This window comes from Acanthopagrus latus, chromosome 19, assembly GCF_904848185.1.
Source record: "Acanthopagrus latus isolate v.2019 chromosome 19, fAcaLat1.1, whole genome shotgun sequence".
Taxonomy (NCBI): domain Eukaryota; kingdom Metazoa; phylum Chordata; class Actinopteri; order Spariformes; family Sparidae; genus Acanthopagrus; species Acanthopagrus latus.
Window position 1 is genome coordinate 23,229,974 of NC_051057.1, and position 17,161 is coordinate 23,247,134.

At 44.4% G+C, this 17,161-nt stretch overlaps 2 protein-coding genes across 5 annotated transcripts in view; one reads left to right on the plus strand and one right to left on the minus strand.

Annotated features, from left to right (window-relative positions):
- Nucleotides 1–675: 675 nt before the first annotated feature.
- ezh2 (enhancer of zeste 2 polycomb repressive complex 2 subunit) lies at nt 676–16,386 on the minus strand. Its single transcript, XM_037080052.1, has 19 exons — nt 15,989–16,386; nt 12,059–12,182; nt 11,004–11,132; nt 10,810–10,929; nt 10,597–10,717; nt 9,526–9,705; nt 9,230–9,335; nt 8,179–8,342; nt 7,757–7,854; nt 7,348–7,585; nt 6,941–7,107; nt 6,729–6,864; nt 5,938–6,063; nt 5,652–5,830; nt 5,432–5,527; nt 5,101–5,182; nt 4,884–4,964; nt 4,724–4,808; nt 676–4,542 (listed from the first exon to the last, which is right to left on the minus strand). Exons 2-19 carry the CDS (start codon nt 12,173–12,175, stop codon nt 4,482–4,484), a joined length of 2,286 nt encoding a protein of 761 aa, XP_036935947.1. The 5' UTR covers nt 12,176–12,182; nt 15,989–16,386; the 3' UTR covers nt 676–4,481.
- Nucleotides 14,196–17,161, plus strand: part of LOC119009075 — a 34,545-nt gene continuing 31,579 nt past the window's right edge. Inside the window, exons 1-2 of one of the 4 annotated variants that reach the window (XM_037080070.1) lie at nt 14,196–15,183; nt 16,967–17,111. The gene's annotated coding sequence lies outside the window, so the exon portion shown is untranslated. The remainder of the gene's footprint in view (nt 15,184–16,966; nt 17,112–17,161) is intronic. The other 3 variants (XM_037080072.1, XM_037080071.1, XM_037080073.1) reach the window with 3 other exon arrangements.

Consider the following 17,161-nt stretch of genomic DNA (forward strand, 5'->3'; position numbering starts at 1 on the left):
ATCTTTAAACTTGAGCAGGGAAACAGGAAGGTGCATGACTTCAGCTGTGGGTAGTTTTATTTTGGAGGGTTGAAAGAGGAAGTGGAATTCCCTCCATTATCTGCTTCAGATTGAATAGTTTAACATCAGAGGCCTGACATAAGTCATCTTTAAAGGGACAGTCCACAAACATTCCTGGAGCAGATGGATCACACCAGATGTGCTGCGTCTGTGCAGAACCTGCCTGAGAATACTGTGTTTTAAAAATTTCTTCAGTATCAAAGTAATCTGGAAGTGCTAACAACAAATTCTGCAAAGTTTAAAAGGAGTTTTTTTGTCTTAAATCAAGTCTCCAGCTACTGTTTAACTGTGAAGCTCCAGAAATGTTTTCATTTTTTAGTTGAACTGTTCCTTTAAGAGCAAAACTCACTCAAAATGCATATTTTTTTACTTTTAGCTGCAGAATTTTGGCTAAAAAAGACCCATAAAGAATCTGAAAAACCCTCTGAAGTTATGAGGCTGTATGTCAGACTGAAGTTACACTCGTCTTCCCGATGTGATCGATCAGGATTCGATCTGACGACCTGATGGATCATTAAACATGACGACACTTCCTGTATGAGTGTCGCCACAGTCTCTGCGCTCGCCTCAGCTCCCCGAGAAAAGTGTGAGTTTAAATAAAGTCAGAGACAAATCAACCATTTATAATATTTTAATCTGCATCACTTTGAACAACAAAATCCCTGTAAACATTACAAAATCAGCACCTGTTGTCATCGGAGGAACAAAGTGGTCCTGGTTTGAGGAGAAGAGGAGTGAAGAGTTAACGCAGGCGGACGTCTGAAACGATAAATAACTCCCGGCTCAGACGCTGCTCGAGTGTTTCTGACTCAAAGACTCAAATCATGAATCTGTTTCACTTTAACTGTTCAGACAGCTGACGGGTCGAGCTGCTGATCTCTGTGGAAGTCTTCAGTGCCAGAAACAAGAAATGAAGGATATAAATAACGTCTCGTCAGGAAAACGTGATGAAATTATTTAGAAACATTTATTTTAACTCATTATTGTGAATTTTCATTTCATAAATTCAGGAGACGAGAGCTTCTTCTCATGATCATCAACTTAAACTTTTGAGCTCAATGACAATTTTTTGGACTTTTCATTTCCTAATTTCGATTTCTCAGATTAAGAACCTTTTTATTAATAATAATCTTCTGTCTCGTTATTTTGCCTTTATGTCTTGATTTATTGACTTCCTGTGTCAAAGTGCTGAACTGATTTACAGCAGGAACTTTTTACTATCAAGGTTTAGTTTTCATCTGTTTTCTGGCAGAAACGATCGTCCACAGATTGAATTCACATGAACGTGACTTTTGACGAGTTGCTGGTTCTGAATCGTCGCAGCTGAAGTCACGTCTGAGTTTTAAACATCAGTGAATCTTCACAGGAGCCGATTTCACCGATCGACACGTCAGTTAATCAATAAAAACAGCTGCTGGAGAGTTCGTCTGTCAGTTCAGAGTCGCTGCTTCATACGATGTCTTTGCACGAGGAGGCTCAAAAATCAGCAGTTAAATGTTTGTGATCTTAAACAAAAAGAGTTTCTACATTTGTGTTTGAGATCAGAGCTGCAGCGAACAAACAACCGACTGATCGATCGAGTCAGTTACTTTTCAATCAAAACTATCCTGGTTCTTAAAACGTGAGGATTTGCTGCTCTTCTTTGTCCTTCATGACGGTGAGGTCTGTGGACTTGGACAGAAAAGCAATTAGCAATCTTTTAAATGATTAATCGATTGATCATCAGTTGCAGCGTTCTTTCAGATATTCACCAGATTGTGTTCAGAACATCATATTTGCTATTTTCATGCACACAAATTTGACTAAATCATATTGAAAATCTCGTCTCCACCCTGGAAACTTCCCAGAGCTGAGCTGAGGACGCGTAAGGACTCCACGAGTGAAGCACCAGGAGACCCTGAAGTCTTTAACCCATCGACCAGACGGCGCAGCAGCACGAGACGTCCGTCTAATAAATTACAGGTGTAAGGTAAGAAAGTGGAGCTCAAACAGGAACATCTCCTCAGCAGGAGGGTGAAAATCTAAATACAGAGGCTGGTATTGCTTCAAGTCGGTCAGACGTCGGGCCAACAGCACCAGAATTCACATCAGAAAAGATAAAAAGAGTCAAAGTGATTGTTGGTACGTTATTAAAAGGCTTATTTAACAAGAGGAACTCTGGAAACCATCAAGATTATATGATACTGATTGGACATCACGTGGACGAGGCAGTGCGAGGTCCTCTGAAGGAGCACCAGACAGACGAGGACCCAAAACTTCTTCATCATGCAGGAAGTGACTAATCAGACGGGACTGGACTGAAGGCACGGCAGAGAGCGGGACGCTGCAGGTCCAACAAACGCCTCGCGACTAGTTCACGGTCTGGAGTTTCCCTTCGCGCTCTCACTGTGCTCGACTCGCACTCGGGTCTGTTCGTCGACGCATTCAAGATACAACGTTTTCTACAGAAGACGAGGACGGCGATCTGTCGACTGTGATCCACGTCTCCAAGATCCCGACTTCCCTGAACACACCATATTTACACCTTGTTATAACCAGAATCTTCTGCGTGGGATCTCGGGGCTTGACCTTCCAGATTTAAATGTTTGGGCTGAGTAAACTAAAGGGACCTGCTGGGCCCTGAGCAGAGGAACATCCGAGTTTTAAATTTAATCTCTTCTACTTTTGGACTGTTGGGACAAAATGAGACATTTGAAGGCTGTAAAACTTTGAGAGAGAGAAATTAAATCAGGACGAAACGTTTGTTGCAGCCCGACAAGAAACACTCTTTCAAGTTTCAGCTCCGTACAGACTGAAGCTCTGCACCAGCTGATGGTTAACAACGTGGATCTGTGTGAGTGTGAGTGGAGCACAGTGCTGCTCGGAAACCTTCAGCAGGCGGCGGAGCGTCAGGAGAACATGAGTCAGAACCTCCGTCAGTATCGACGGGGGGTTCAGGTGGAGTTTGGTAAAAGCAGCGCTGCTCAGTCAGGAGAGCGACGGGAGATCACGACACGGAGATGAAACGTCAGCCGGACTGAAATGTTGAGTGTTCGTCGTCTGCCGGCTGAGTTTCCTGCAGTGAGGATGTAGTGATGTTCAGTGTGTTCACGTTAGCACCTGAAGCTGAGGCGGCATCACGAAGCAGCGTCAGCGCCCAAAACAAACATGGCGGCTCGTGTCCGTCAGCAGCGTTTAGAAGATGCAAGTTGACCCGCCTGATGACTCGTCTGCTGGTGTTTTTAGTGGCGGGAGGTGATGTCACCTGGACTAAAAACAATAACGGAGATTATTCCTGTAGGCCCTGAAGGCATCATAAGGTTTTCAAAATAAAAGCCTGACTGGAACTCTTTTCTACATTATTTTTTTCACCCTAAATTAAAAGCAACACATTTAATATTCAGTGAACTTTTTAGATCTTTTGATTCATTCCAGCCTCTAAAATGTGAGAATTTTCCATTTTTCGCCATTTTCACTGATTATTTTTTGATTCGATTGTCAATCGGACAGAACCAGAACCGTCTGAAGCTGTCGGACACTTATGATTTATAATAATTTGGTTAAAAGTTTTAAATTCTGTTTCGAAAAATGAAATATGTTGAACTCAAAGAAAGAAAGCACCAGAACAAACAAACATCCAATAATGTTTCAAACGATTGTTATTGTCGATCAACAGTTCAAAACCTAAAAATATTAAATTCATGACAATATCAGGCCAAAAAAATAGAAAACACTCACATTAGAGAATCTGGAAAGTATTCTGCATTTTCAGTTGCAGATAAACTGAAGTGAGGATCCGCTCAGCGGCTCTAAGAGACGCTGTCGCTCTAAACACTGAAATTCGTAGCAGATTGAGTCGAGTCTGGTGACGCTGCTTCGTGAGCGGCCTCGTGTTTTACAGACAGACAGTGATGTGGCACTCGGAGGAGTGTGTGGCTGGTTTAGTTCACACTGTAGAAAAAACACACAACATGACACCTGAGCCACATGTGGCACACAGTACACAGTACACAGTCCAGAGAGCGGCTGGTGGAGGATTTTGGTCCCTGAAGCTCGAATCGAAAAAGCAGACAAGCGGTGGGTTCGTCTCCTCTCACCTCACCGGGAAAAACAAAAACACTTTAGAAAGTCAGTGTGTCGCTGATCTGCACCTTCAGCTGAGGAAGATTCACGAATCCGAGACTCCCGCCTCGACAGAAGAGGAAGATTTTCTTTTTTTGTCGACAGAAGAAAAATTACACATTTTAAAAAAGACCAAGGTGGCAAAAAAAAGAGAAAGAAAGAAGAAAAAACAGCATCAAAATTCGGCTTCAAATATTCCCAGTTTTCCTGAAGCTTTCTAACATTTTGACGAGTCGTCTCGATTTCCTGAAGTGAACGTGTGTTTGTGTTTGAGTGTAAAGGCCTTTGTGTCGTTGATCCACGGGAGGTAGAAGTCCGAGTCAGGCGATCTCCAGCTCCCGCTCGATCCCGACGTACTTCAGAGCGTCAGCCTGGCTGTACCTGAAACACAGACGCACACAGAAACGTGAGCTTCAATGTCTGGACTCACTGCTGCCTGAAATGACTGAGCACATTATCAATAATTACAGCAGCTGATCGTCACCCAACGTACCAACTATTATTTTTCTCGAGCTATCTTTTAGTCGATAAAACAACAAATCAATCAGTGGCTGTTTCTGACCTGTAGTCAAAGAAGAGCTCCTCTCCGGTCTGGATGGCTCTCTTAGCAAAGATTCCTATTCTGTGATCTCCGTTCACCATCATCACTGCAGAGAAGAGAAGCGTTAGGTGACCCAACATCCAGGTGTTCATCCAGGTGTTCTTCAGTCACAGCTTCTTACCTTTTGCATAGCAGTTAGGATTCACTGAATGGTTTGCAAAGCGGATCTTGTTGCCTTTCCTCGTGGCATCAACAACGAAGTCTGTCGGGAACAGAAAACAAATCTGAATCAGATGTTCTGTTTTTGTGGTCATAAGCAATTTAAACTTTTTCTAAAACTTAATTAAAGTTTTCAGGTGTGAACGTATGAAGAAAAACTAGACGTGAGAGAGTTTTACCGTTGTTGAGGTTGAAGAGGAAGCTGCACATGTATTTGTCGTAGACTTTCCCTCTGCGATCGGCTTCATCCTGAGAGATGATCTGCAGAAACAACATCACACATTTTCCAACAGTATTTCGGATGATCAGCCTGGACAGATTCAATTTATTCGACTTCTTCCTTTCCACAGTGTTCTTGGACATACAGCTGAAACGGAGGATGTTGTTGAGATGTAACAATCAGAAGTTAAGTTCTGGAGCCAGCAGGCGTCAGATGAGCTGAATATTATGATAATAATTGTTCTTAAAGCCCAATCAGAACCCGTCTGCCCCACGCCGCTGCAGTCTCACCTCTCCACAGTACTCAGAGATGAACTCGTTCTTCTGGACCGGCTCTTTGATGAAGATCCCCCAACCTGCCACGTCTGATGGGGCCAGCAGCAGGTGCTGAAACACAACCAGGACCAGAGCGTCACGTCTGAGCTTCAGATCAGCAACATACAGACTGAACAGAAGGTTGTATTGTTGCTTTTGGTGTGTGTGTGTGTGCGTGTGTGTGTGTGTGTGAGACCTTCTTGGCTCCTCTCTGGATGGAGCAGTTCTTGCAGGACACGTTCTTGCTGTCCCAGTGGTCTGCAGCGCCGCAGGTGAGGCAGAGGTCGGGGTCACACTCCCTGACTGCCAGGTAGCACGGACACTGCTTGGTGTTGCACTGAGCTTTGCACCGACAACCTGGGAAACGGTTCTGACCTGCGTCCACACAGCAGCAGCACGCGAGCAGAGTTAGTTTCATTTCTGAGATTTTACTATGGAAACTTGTGAGGAGTGTGTGTGTGTTCGTGTGTGTGTGTTCTTACACTCAGAGCTGCACTGGCAGAACTTCTCGCAGAAGTTCTGAGCGGTGACGCAGGGACAGGAGGAGTCGCAGGGCTGCCGCGGGTGATCACACGGCTGGTAGTTATAGACGTGGTTGGACGAGCCGTCTGCACGGGGAGAGACGCAGCGGTCACACACGACGTTCACAGATCAATCGAGTGTGACGGTTTACATACTGATCATGTGACTGTCTGCAAACATATAGATCTAACAGCCCCGAGGTAGCCATTTTGAGCCGCCCTGTTGAAGGTCGTAATAGCTGAACATGTTTTTACTGAAGGCTTTTTAAACTCCTCGCTGTCGTTGAGTGTCGGTGACTAAAATCAGCTAAAGGGTTCAAAACTCCAGTACTCAGAGAGCTGGAGTTACATCTGTAACCACTGTTGTCCTCGTTAGCTCTGACTGCAGAAGCACAAACATGTGGGCGGTAAACAAAAGCACCACAACACTTCATCTCCTCCCACCATCAGAGGAAGTGAAGACCAAGTAGTTTCACTTCATTTCATCGTGGATCGAGTTTAAAGTTTGACCATTTTTCTGTCTCTTGCAGCTGCTGGAGTAACGTTCAGTTTACTTTACAGCTGATTGATTAACAACAGCAGTTAATTAGTGTTTTCTTGTTGCTCTCTGTGGAGCTGATGTAGTTTTTCTACCGTGGTGTCAGACATTTGTGTGTTTCAGTGAAACCAGGAGTACGATAACATGTTTGGGTTCTTCTCTGGACCCACATCAATGAACTCTTCCATGTTTGTTTGTTGCAGTGACCTCTGACCTTTCTTCAGCTGGATCTTCCTGCAGTGAGTGGCCCACAGTCTGTGTTTCCTCTTCTTCTTCCTGGGCGGCGTGTCCTCGTCTTCAGTCGGAGCCCGAGCGATGATGCTCGACTCCTTCACCCTGAACTCGTAAACCTGCGCGACACGATGCTTGTTAGGAAAATCAAACAGAAATGGATCCTACGCTGTGAGTAAATGTTAAACCAGTCACCTGTCTGCAGGTCTTGGTGCCGATGAGCCGGGCGATGGCGCAGAAGTTGTCGTAATACGTCCCGATGAGAACCCTGAACAGAGAGGCTTCAGCCCCGCTCCAGTCCACCGCTTCAGCCTCGCCGGTCAGCTTCATCTTCACTGGAGTCTGACACCGAGAGTTTCCCTCTGCACGCAGGAGACAAACACTTAGGACAGGAATATTCTCCAGGGACCGAGAAGAGAACACTGTCAAGGTCATTCATCACATCGACACTCATAACTTTGATCATGAATATTTACTGCTGAGTTGTCGCAAGTCTGGTGTGAGATGCCACAAACAAACATGACGATGAGCTTGTTAGTTTTCAAATTCATGATTCATGATTTACAGAGCGTCACAACTTCTTTGGACGCGAGCGGTCGTACCGGAGCTGCTGGTGTTGTCGTCCTTCTTGTCCTCGTCGTCTTTGTCGTTCTCTCGCTCGTCTTCTTTGCTGCCCTCGCGGTCGCTGTCCGTGTCTTTGGTTTCTGAGGAGACGGTCGGGGTGCTGGGTCGGCTGTTGCTGTTTGGCAGCCGTCCTCGGCGGCGGCCCGCCGTGCGCTTGGAGGGCGTCTTCACCCGTTCTGGGACCCCGCCTCCTGGGAACTCCGTCACCATCCCGTCCTGAGCAAACACAGCACGACAACAGTGATGCACAACCTGCTGGTGCTGCGATTTAATTTAATGTCCTCCAATCTCATCTCATAGACCGTTAAAAGCAAAATTCACACAACTAAGATATCAAATGAATGTTTCAGAGGTTTGACCCTTTAATCTGAGAAGCTGCTGACTCACCTGTACCAGGTACATGTAGCAGTCAATGCCGCAGGGTTTACTGTCCACCAGGTTCTCCAGGTTCTTGCGCTTGTAGGTGTTTGGAGTAGCATGAAAAGCTAAAAGGAGGAGATGTGAGATGGAAGAGTCAGATGGGAACTTTGAGGTATTTTAGTATTTTCCCAACTTCACCATCTAGTCATTGAACAAATACTGACCTAAAACTTCAGTTCAGAAGATGATGCAAATATTTAAATATTAAAAGTGGAAGGAGACAGTTTGTCCATCCAAGAGGTGTGATCGCTGGAGTTTTATCTCAGCAGCCTGAATTTACTGAAGATAGTTGACTAAAACAATGACGTCCATACTTTGAGTTAATAAGATGGCGAGTGTGTGTGTGTGTGTGTGTGTGTGTGTGTGTGTGTGTGTGTGTGTGTACTGACGGTGGAGGAAGCAGTCGTATTTGAAGCAGCGTCTGCAGAACAGTGTGTGGAACGAGTGCAGGCTCTGCTCGCGCTGCACGGAGCGAGCGTTCGGTCCGTCGATGTTCGGGGTGCATTCTGGGGGCAGAGCGCCGGGCAGCTGCTGCTCCGTCAGCTCCTTGTACCTGAAACACACACACAGAAATTAAAGCTGCTTATAGTCACGAACTTAAAGAAAAGAAGCTCCCTGAGACAAACGTGCACACAACAGGAGCGTTCTTCATCCTGTCAAACAAGCCTTCGCTCTGTTTCGCGTGAAAGTTTTAAAATCAGTTTAGCAAAGATCAAAAGACTCGGCATGTTGATAATATCAATCTACTGATGACGATATAAGATCATTTTTATACAGCGGAGTAAACAGTCTCGCTTCCTCATGAGGAGGAAACATCTGCCGTCTCCAAACAATGGAATTATGGGAGCCACACTTTGCCGTAAACAGTTTGCCGCCAAATAAAAAGATTTCGCGTCATCAAAGATTTCAAAGTAAATATCCACCAGAGTTTGATTCAATAACTGTCAAAATTAAGTGTGCGGCTGTTTTGTCTTTTCACAGCTGTGTAGAAACCCTGATACATGCACTCGAGCGCGCGCACACACACACACACACACACACACACACACAGCGTGCTCACACACTGTTTTGTGACAACACCAGAGAGGCTCCAACTCAACTGTTAATATCTAACGACTCTGTTGGACAAAGTTAGAAATTCCAGTATTGTGTCGACCCTGAACGGTTCGGTTAAAGCATGAACATTGAAATCCTTTGTGTTCCTTCTTGACTATCAGTTTAATTTACTCAAAGCTTTTACAAAAAGGTGAAAGTATCATAGCTGCGTACATGTGGAACTTCTGCAGGACAACACAAGAAAATGTTGTGTTAAAAACGAACATGTAACAACACTGGAATTTGAAGTTGTCATGTCAACATGACAGAAATCAGTTACAGTGAATTAACTTTCTCTGGAGACACTTCAGTAATCTGTCACTCTCACACAACAAACCCACTCACTTCTCTTTGAGCTCCTCTGTGGAGCCCTTGTCGGGGAACATGGAGGAGATGGCTTCAAAGATCTTGTCGGAGGGAAACTTCTTGGTGCTGTCGCTGCTGGTTCGGCCTGGAGACGACACACACGCTTTCCATCAGAGCACAAAACTCACTCTTTATCGTCCGTCAGTTAAAAAGCAGCAGTCTGTGGCTGCTTCGCTCTTAGTAGCAGCGCAGTTAAACAACAACATTTCGAGTTAAAGCAAACAAAGACACCTGGATTGCAGACATAACAACCACGTCAGTCAAGAAGGACTCACTCTCATTGTTGACGAGTCCATCCTTGCGGGCGTCCTCTGGATGCTCTTTGCTTTCACACAACTCCATCTTGTCTACCTTGAAGTCCTGCTCTTCCTCCTCCTCATCATCCTCATTGTCACTGTACTGAGACAGAGCGCTGACCAGCTCCACGAATATCTCGTCGTTGATGAAGCCGCACTCTGAAACACAAGACGTGATGTTATAAAGTTACTTTTTGTTGACCGAGGAGCTTTAAAACTCATGAATTCATTTCTTCAACTAGACAGCCTGAATCTCATCTCCACACCAGCTGTTTGTTTTCTGAATGAAAACCTCCAAACAGATTTTTACCGCAGTGCTATTTTAAGTCTGAACACGAGAGGATACTGATCCATTCTGTATCCGTACACAGGAAGGGTTTCCTGGGTGTCAACATTTTTTTCAGCTGTCATTGTTGCACACAGATGTGTAAAGATTAACAGATCGTTGTTTTTATGTCCTGACTTCCTTCGTTTACATTTTTTAAATTCTTCTTTAAAAAGATACGAGGATTTCACAACAACAGCTCGACTTAATCCGGCCGTCTTTTTGCAGGCTGAGGCTCATTCATGCTCCCGTTACATCTGTTTCACTGCTCGCACACTTCCACGCTTCCTTCGTGGAGGAATGGATCTAAAGTAGCGCCAACAGATAACGCTGCTCAGAGGTTTCACATGGATCTCCACTTTTTTCTTTGCCGCTTTCCAACCCACATTTAATTCCCGTTCAATCTTTAAGTAATATCAGACAAAGGTTTAAAAATTCTCGCCGCCAGTTTCTCAAACCTGCCCAGAGTAATCCCTCCTCCCAGACAAATCAAAAAAGGAGAGAGAAAATAAATGCAAAAGTTTCTACGGTACCAGTGAGCTGATTGTTGTCAAGCACACAGAATAAATGTCTGGAAGTCCTGATGTTGGATCTATTTTCAGCGTATTTTTTTTCTTTTGGCGCAGAGAAGTGGGGCGAAAAGAAAAACTTGATCCTGTTTTTGTTAATAATGATTATGATGAATTTGCAAGCCTTGTTCCCCACCATCAGTCTCTGACTCTCACCTCTGTCTCCGTGGACTTTGCCGTCATAGTTCTTGATCAGCTCTTCTATGAAAGTACCGTCCTGGTCCAGGATCTCGTCTCCCATGTAGGGGATGTTATGGAGCACCGTCTCATCCTCCACCTGATGCAACAACATTACACAGATGAGGTTACAACTGTCCAACTTCTACAACTACACACAAAAATACTTTTAAGTGCATTTTCCACACTCACCATGAAGTTCTGCTGCAGAGGTGACCACGAGTACATGACCGGGACTGAGGCCACGGCGTTGAGGGTCTTCAGCGGGATGACCTGCCGGGGGAACTCCGAGAAGCCGCTGTCCACCGTACACTGCGGAGCAAAGGAACGGTCAGAACACGTTCTCCACCCGTCTGTTCACTGATGGAAGATGTTCACCTGCTCACCTCTCGGGTTCCTCTCAGAGAGCCGACGGACGTCATGATGTGAACTGGCTGGATTCGCCTGGTCCTCCACTCCTGGTTCAGAATGTCCGTCCGGTCGTTGATTTTCTGACGGTTGGTGTTGAACATGCTCTGGAAGGTTGACGAGAAAGTTCAGTTTACTTTACTTTAGTGCCACCACGTTTGATTTCTGAAGTGTTGGAGCAGGTTTTCAGAGTACCACCTCGTCTCCATCTGGACAATTTAACACAATTTCATGTGCTTTTATCTAGTAATCCTTCATAGATATAGTGACTGAATTTAGAGCTTCCTTGACTTATCTCTCAGGTGACTGATTACAAACACGTGAACAAAACATGACAGGGACTAAATGCTGCTGACGTAGAGAGGAAATGAGAGGGTGGGCAATGCAAACTTCATATTTCCTGTTTTTATGCATGATGAAATACCTCTGCTGAGAAAACTGTAGATTTTATTGTCAAGTCTCCACATTACAGTAGCGTGGCTAGATTTGGTATTACCCAAAGTCAGAAGCAGGTCTAAATGTCTAGATGTATATCAAGGTCATCAGCTCTTCAAAGCTTGGCTCTGGAGCCAACATGAACAAGAAGTCCATTAAATGCTCAGAGTCCAACGGAAAGTTAAAAATCTACCATTAATGTGTATTAACTGTGTCAAACCCCAGGGCTCAACAACGTGAGCATTTCACTCACATTTGCAACTCAAGATAGACAAAAAACTAAAAACCTCCCTGTGCTCGGTCAGCGTGTTCCAATTCACCACAAAACAAGTTACAAAAGACAGGACTGAAGCACGGTTTGAGCTCTGAGCTAGAAGGAAAACGAGTGTGAAAGAAACTGAAGTTTTGAATTAAACAGTTGTTGGTGAGGAGGAGCGAACAGGGAAGACACCCAGCAGCAACAACAGCTCAACTTCCACCACTCGTGGAAAATTAAAATGTAACCCACAGCAGCAGAAAACATTCTGGATAAAGTTAAAGTTGACATGAAAACTTTTGTGAACATCTGCTCAGTGTGAAGGTCGGCGTGTGGACAAACCTTGACTTCATCAGCCCGTCTGAAGCGTTTGAGCTGCCGAAGCCGCATGTACTCAGACTTCACCCTCCTCTTCCAGCAGGCAGGACCTTTCTCCGAGCGCTTCCCTGTCAGCACCATGATCAACCTGCAGACCAGCAGGAGGACGACGAGGTCAATAAACACTGATATACTTCACATTTAGATGTTCAGTCTTTGCTTGGACTTCTTGACTGGATGTGGGGCTAAAACATAAATAAACCAAATGTTAGAACCGCATGAAGGCCTGCTGTTGATCAGCTCCAGTTCCAGCAGCCTTTCATGTATTCATCATTTCCACATTTGGGACTTAAAAATAAGTTATTATCTTCCCCCCACTGATATAAACCAGTGCTCTGTACTGGTGCAGTCAATATAATATCTGCTGCACAGAAATGTATGTTTAGGTAATTTCACAAAACCAATCGTTTGGATGGAAGTCTGAAAAGAAACATCGACTCGATGGTTTCATTTACAACAAAACAGAAACTGTAGAAAACATAAAACACTGCTGGTTTTACAAAAAGCAGAAGAAGAAGAAGCAGCAGTTTATCTCTGTGACTTGACTGTAATAAGATAATGTTCAGGTTTAAAATGCAAAAACAATATTTATAAGAGGCCTTTGATACCAATCCACACATCACAGTTCTGTCTGGGTAAAGTATCTCATAAACTGTGTTCATTTTCAAAAACATCTGTTCTATAAAATGTTTCTTGGGTCTTTAAAACTGTGGGAGACCGTTGAAGGATGACTGTCTTCATTAAAAAGAAAACTCATTTTTATTGAAATGCTTGTATCATATGATGAAAGAGTAACTATGTGCAGCGATACAGAAAATAGACGGTGTCATAAAACAGCCTCTGTTCAGTTCGCACTTCTGCGTTGGGCGTAAACATCAAAGATACTTCAAACACAGGTGACAGGATTTTCTACCTTCTACCTATAATCCTCTCTTCGCTGGAGGAAGTTGAACAGGAAATCCATGTGTGCACTTTGTTTGTTCTTTCATAACTCTCTGTAAACTACAACAGTTGTGTGTTCACTTGTAGCAACAAGATCCGTTTGCCAGCTCGACAGGCGGCGTCAGTCGCTGCCTACCGGCCCGGCTGGTCCGACTGAGATCTCACACTTTCGATTAGACATGTGAGACGGCTGTCATGGAGACATGCTGGTACGCCATGTGTCAGATCGTGAGAAATGTGGAGGAATGTAGCGGTACGACACATTTCCACCTACTTAATCTTCGAACCACAGACTGAGTTGAGATTACAAGCAGCCAGGATGCAAATATAATGGAGAGTTTAAGTAAATGTTTCAAAGTCAAAAGGTGTTTTGCTGGCAGTACCGAGGTTACTGTCTATTATTCTTTATTCTTCTTTAACTTCCTCTCAGTTACCCTGAGACGTTACGTGTTGATGCTCACATCAACCACTTTTTTTTAAAGAAGTTCATTAATTGCCCTGTTTTCATGAATGTTCCTCACCATCTAACTTAACACTTTACAGTTCACTGGCATTGTGTGATTTTGGAGTAGAAATTTAAACTCAACAATGTTAATGAGGTAGTATTACAAACTTAGAGTGATGTTGTATTTTAAATAGCAGGATCAACATGTTGTTGTCAGAGGAAAATAAGGTCCCAGAACACTATTTGAAGCTAGAAAGGTGGCAGGGTCCGCCACATTTAAACACAAGTGAAACTGTATAAATTGTGTAAGTTTGTTACGAGGATAAGTTTCATATAAGTGTGTTTATTTAGTCAAGGAAACAAAGAGTTTGTTAATTTAGTTTGTTTAGGCAGAAAATGTCAGTCAGTTAAGGTCTTTCTGCGCTCATTATGTGTTTTTAACATACTGGGACCTCTGAATATGTAATATCAATTTTGACAAAACAGAGACTTGAACAGAAACTTTCTGTAAAATGTAATTTAAACAAAGAAATAAATGCTATTTCTGGTGAGGAATAAATGAGGACATCACCACATTTATTCCAATTTAAAATGGCTGAAATCACACACAGGTGTATCACATCAGGTGCACATGATTAGAACATCGTTACTCAGCATTTTGAAGGAGGCTTGCTCTATTTAAACCTCAGATATTTAGTTTGGCGTCTTCCTGACTGTTGAAGTGAGAGTGAACGCCACTGTGAGATCCACAGAGCTGCCTGAGGCCTTCAGAGAGAAGATTGTAGCAGCTTATGAGTCTGGTAAGAGATTTAAAACTTGATATCAGCCATTCCCACTGTCAGGAAAATAGGCTACAAGTGGAGGACATTCAAAACAACTGCCAACATGCTGAGGTCTGGTTATCCAAGCAACTTCACCCAGAGAGCAGACCGAAAAGAAGTCACCAAAAACCCTAAAATGTCATCACGGGACCTACAGCACGCTCTTGCTGATGCTGATGTGAAAGTGCACACCTCTACAATCAGAAAGAGACACACAACTTTAACTTTCATGGGAGGCGTGCAAGGAGGAAACCTTTGCTCTCCAAGAAACATGAAGGCCAGGCTGAAGTTTGCCAGAGAGAACGTAAACAAAGACCAGGACTTCTGGAATGATGTTCTCTGGACAGTCGAGTCTACAACTGAATTATCTGGACACCAGAACTGACGTTTGTTTGATGTAAACCAAATACAGCATTACAGGAAAATAACCTCACACCAACTGTGAAGGTGGAGGTGTCAGGGTCTGGGGATGCTTTGCTGCAGCAGGACCTGGTCAGCTCACCAGCACAGAATCCACCATGAATTCTACCGTGTATCTGAGGGTGCAAGACGAACATGTGAGACTATCTGTAAATAATGTTGAAGCAGAACTGGACCCTGAAACAAGACAACAACCCAAAACACACCAGTAAATCCACCAGGAACTGACTGAAAACTACAAAATGGAGTCCTGGAAAAGCCAAGATGAAGCCCAGAGCTGTGGGTCAACTTGAAACGGGCTGTAAATGCAAGAAACCCCCGAAAAATCTCACAGCTGGAAGAATTCTGCATTGAGGATTTGGGCAAACTGTCCTTGAACCGATGCCAGACTGTCAGATGGCTACAAGAAGTCTCACTGAAGTTATTTCAGCCACAGTGGGGAAACGCCAGCGATCAGGGGGGTAAGGTGTCCTAACTTTTTACTCAGTTAGAAATATGCATTTGTTTTTAATGAGTAATACAAGGTTAATTTTTGTTGTACCTGCAATTAAATCACTCTAGTTTCCAGAGATGAATAACAAGATTAGCTATCGATATGAGCTGAATATTTAATGAGGTATCTTTGTTTATATAGTCATGTGAAGAAAAAAAAAAAGTCAAACAACACATTATGTTGTCCTTTTAAGGTAAATTTGTTTATTCAGCCATGAAATCAAGAGTTTGTTTGTTCAGTTTCGGGATTAAATATCAGTCAATGAAGATATTTCTCTTTATGATTAAAATGTCCTCCACTTCAAACTACAGAATACTCCTTTAACGTGTGTCAACATAAACTAGTCCGGGTCAGAACCGTTTCAACCAGCATTCTGGACCAAGAGAGGACGAGCTAGCTAAGCTACAAATAACAAGCAAGCGTCAAGCTAACGATAGCTTGGCAATGTCGTGCCAAGTTTGTATCCCCTCAAACTGAGTTTCACCGAGCATGTACACCGTCTCACTGTGATCCGGGATATTAAAGCTTCAGTTTACACCGCGGCGTAAATGTTTTTCTTCACGGGACCGACGACAAGAAAGTTGGTGTCTTTTGCGAGGGAACCAATTCTGACAGGGATACAAAATTTGGCACGACACCCCGGCGTGCTAGCTAACAGTTGGTTAGTTAACAAAGATTGAGGCATCCACAAAGCATTAAGAACAGACCCGGGTCATTTGAACCGCGACGAACGCGCTGGAAATACCGACAGCAGCACTGACAGCTTCTCTTACCTGCACAGGAGGCTCAGTCCTCATTCAACGGGGTGATTCGGGATGGATATGACAAACACGGTCCTTTGTGTTGGGGATTAGCTGGCTCCGTGTTCCGGCTAGCTGTAACGTTAGCTCGGCGGCTAGCTAGCTGTTAGCTCAGTAGGAGGGAGCGATTCACTTTGCGCGACACCGGCTTTACGTATCCAGAGTCGGCAAACAGAGAAGCTGCCGTCCCCCGCACTTTAGCTCCGGCGTCCGCACAGAAGACACAATGTTTGTGGATAAATCACGCCGTTTAATTTCACTCTGCCTATAAACAATTTGACCAATTTCAATGTTTCCGCCTCAACACGGCTGCGGTTCAAACTGCTCACCGTCTCACACTCACCGCCCACTACGGCTGCAGCAGATTCAAGAGGCGCCAAACGTTTGGACCAATCACAGAAGCCGACGTTAGGGCTTCTCAGTGTGGTGTCACGCGATAGGTCAGATCGTTTTGTGAAGCTAGCCAATGAGAGTGAGCGGTGCTCCGGGGGGCCTGCAACGGGGACATGTGGACAGGTTCCCTTTGTTCTCTCATGTGTCAACGGAATAAAAACACTAAATATGTTGTTTGACAGCTGGAATATTCACCATCATGCTTTATTTTATATTTCCGAACAGAGTAGATGACGCGTCTGAGTTGTCACACTCACGTCGGTGAGATAAAAACGCGTTAAAGAGGGATTATGAGTTTGTTTTACGGACACCTGACGTCATATCGTTGCATTTAATGTCGCTGAACCCTGTGGTAATTAACACCGTCTCAACAAAGACGCGCTGTCTCCTCCTGCTGCTGACAGCTCAGGTGAGAGCAGCAGCGGAGGTGTCAGCTGTTCACCTGGAGCCGGACCGCTCCGAGCTCGTGGCTGAACGATAAACAGCGTCGGTTTGTCCTGAAAATAAACATGAAGGCTGCAAAGCAACGAGTTCACTGATTTAATTGTGTGTCGACAGCAGCAGCAGCAGGGCAGGGGTCGGCAAGTTTATTTAGCCCCGCCCCTTCCCAACAGCCATTGGCCGACGCATCGCGACTGTCTACATGCTGCGTTCAAAGCCGTCGGAAATACAGGACAAGGTGAAATCAAAGCGTATTCATGAGGTGAGATCTGAACATTTATTCACCACAGCAGACTGTGGAGGACATGCAGC

What these genes read in the sequence shown, in the direction of transcription:
- ezh2 (XM_037080052.1), bottom strand. Translation starts at nt 12,175, where the DNA reads ATGGTGCTGACAGGGAAGCGCTCGGAGAAAGGTCCTGCCTGCTGGAAG. An exon ending in CGACAACACCAGCAGCTCCG is followed by an intron (nt 7,108 to 7,347) that starts GTACGACCGCTC and finishes TCCTGCGTGCAG; the next exon opens with AGGGAAACTCTCGGTGTCAG. An exon ending in GAAGATCCAGCTGAAGAAAG is followed by an intron (nt 6,064 to 6,728) that starts GTCAGAGGTCAC and finishes CTCCCCGTGCAG; the next exon opens with ACGGCTCGTCCAACCACGTC.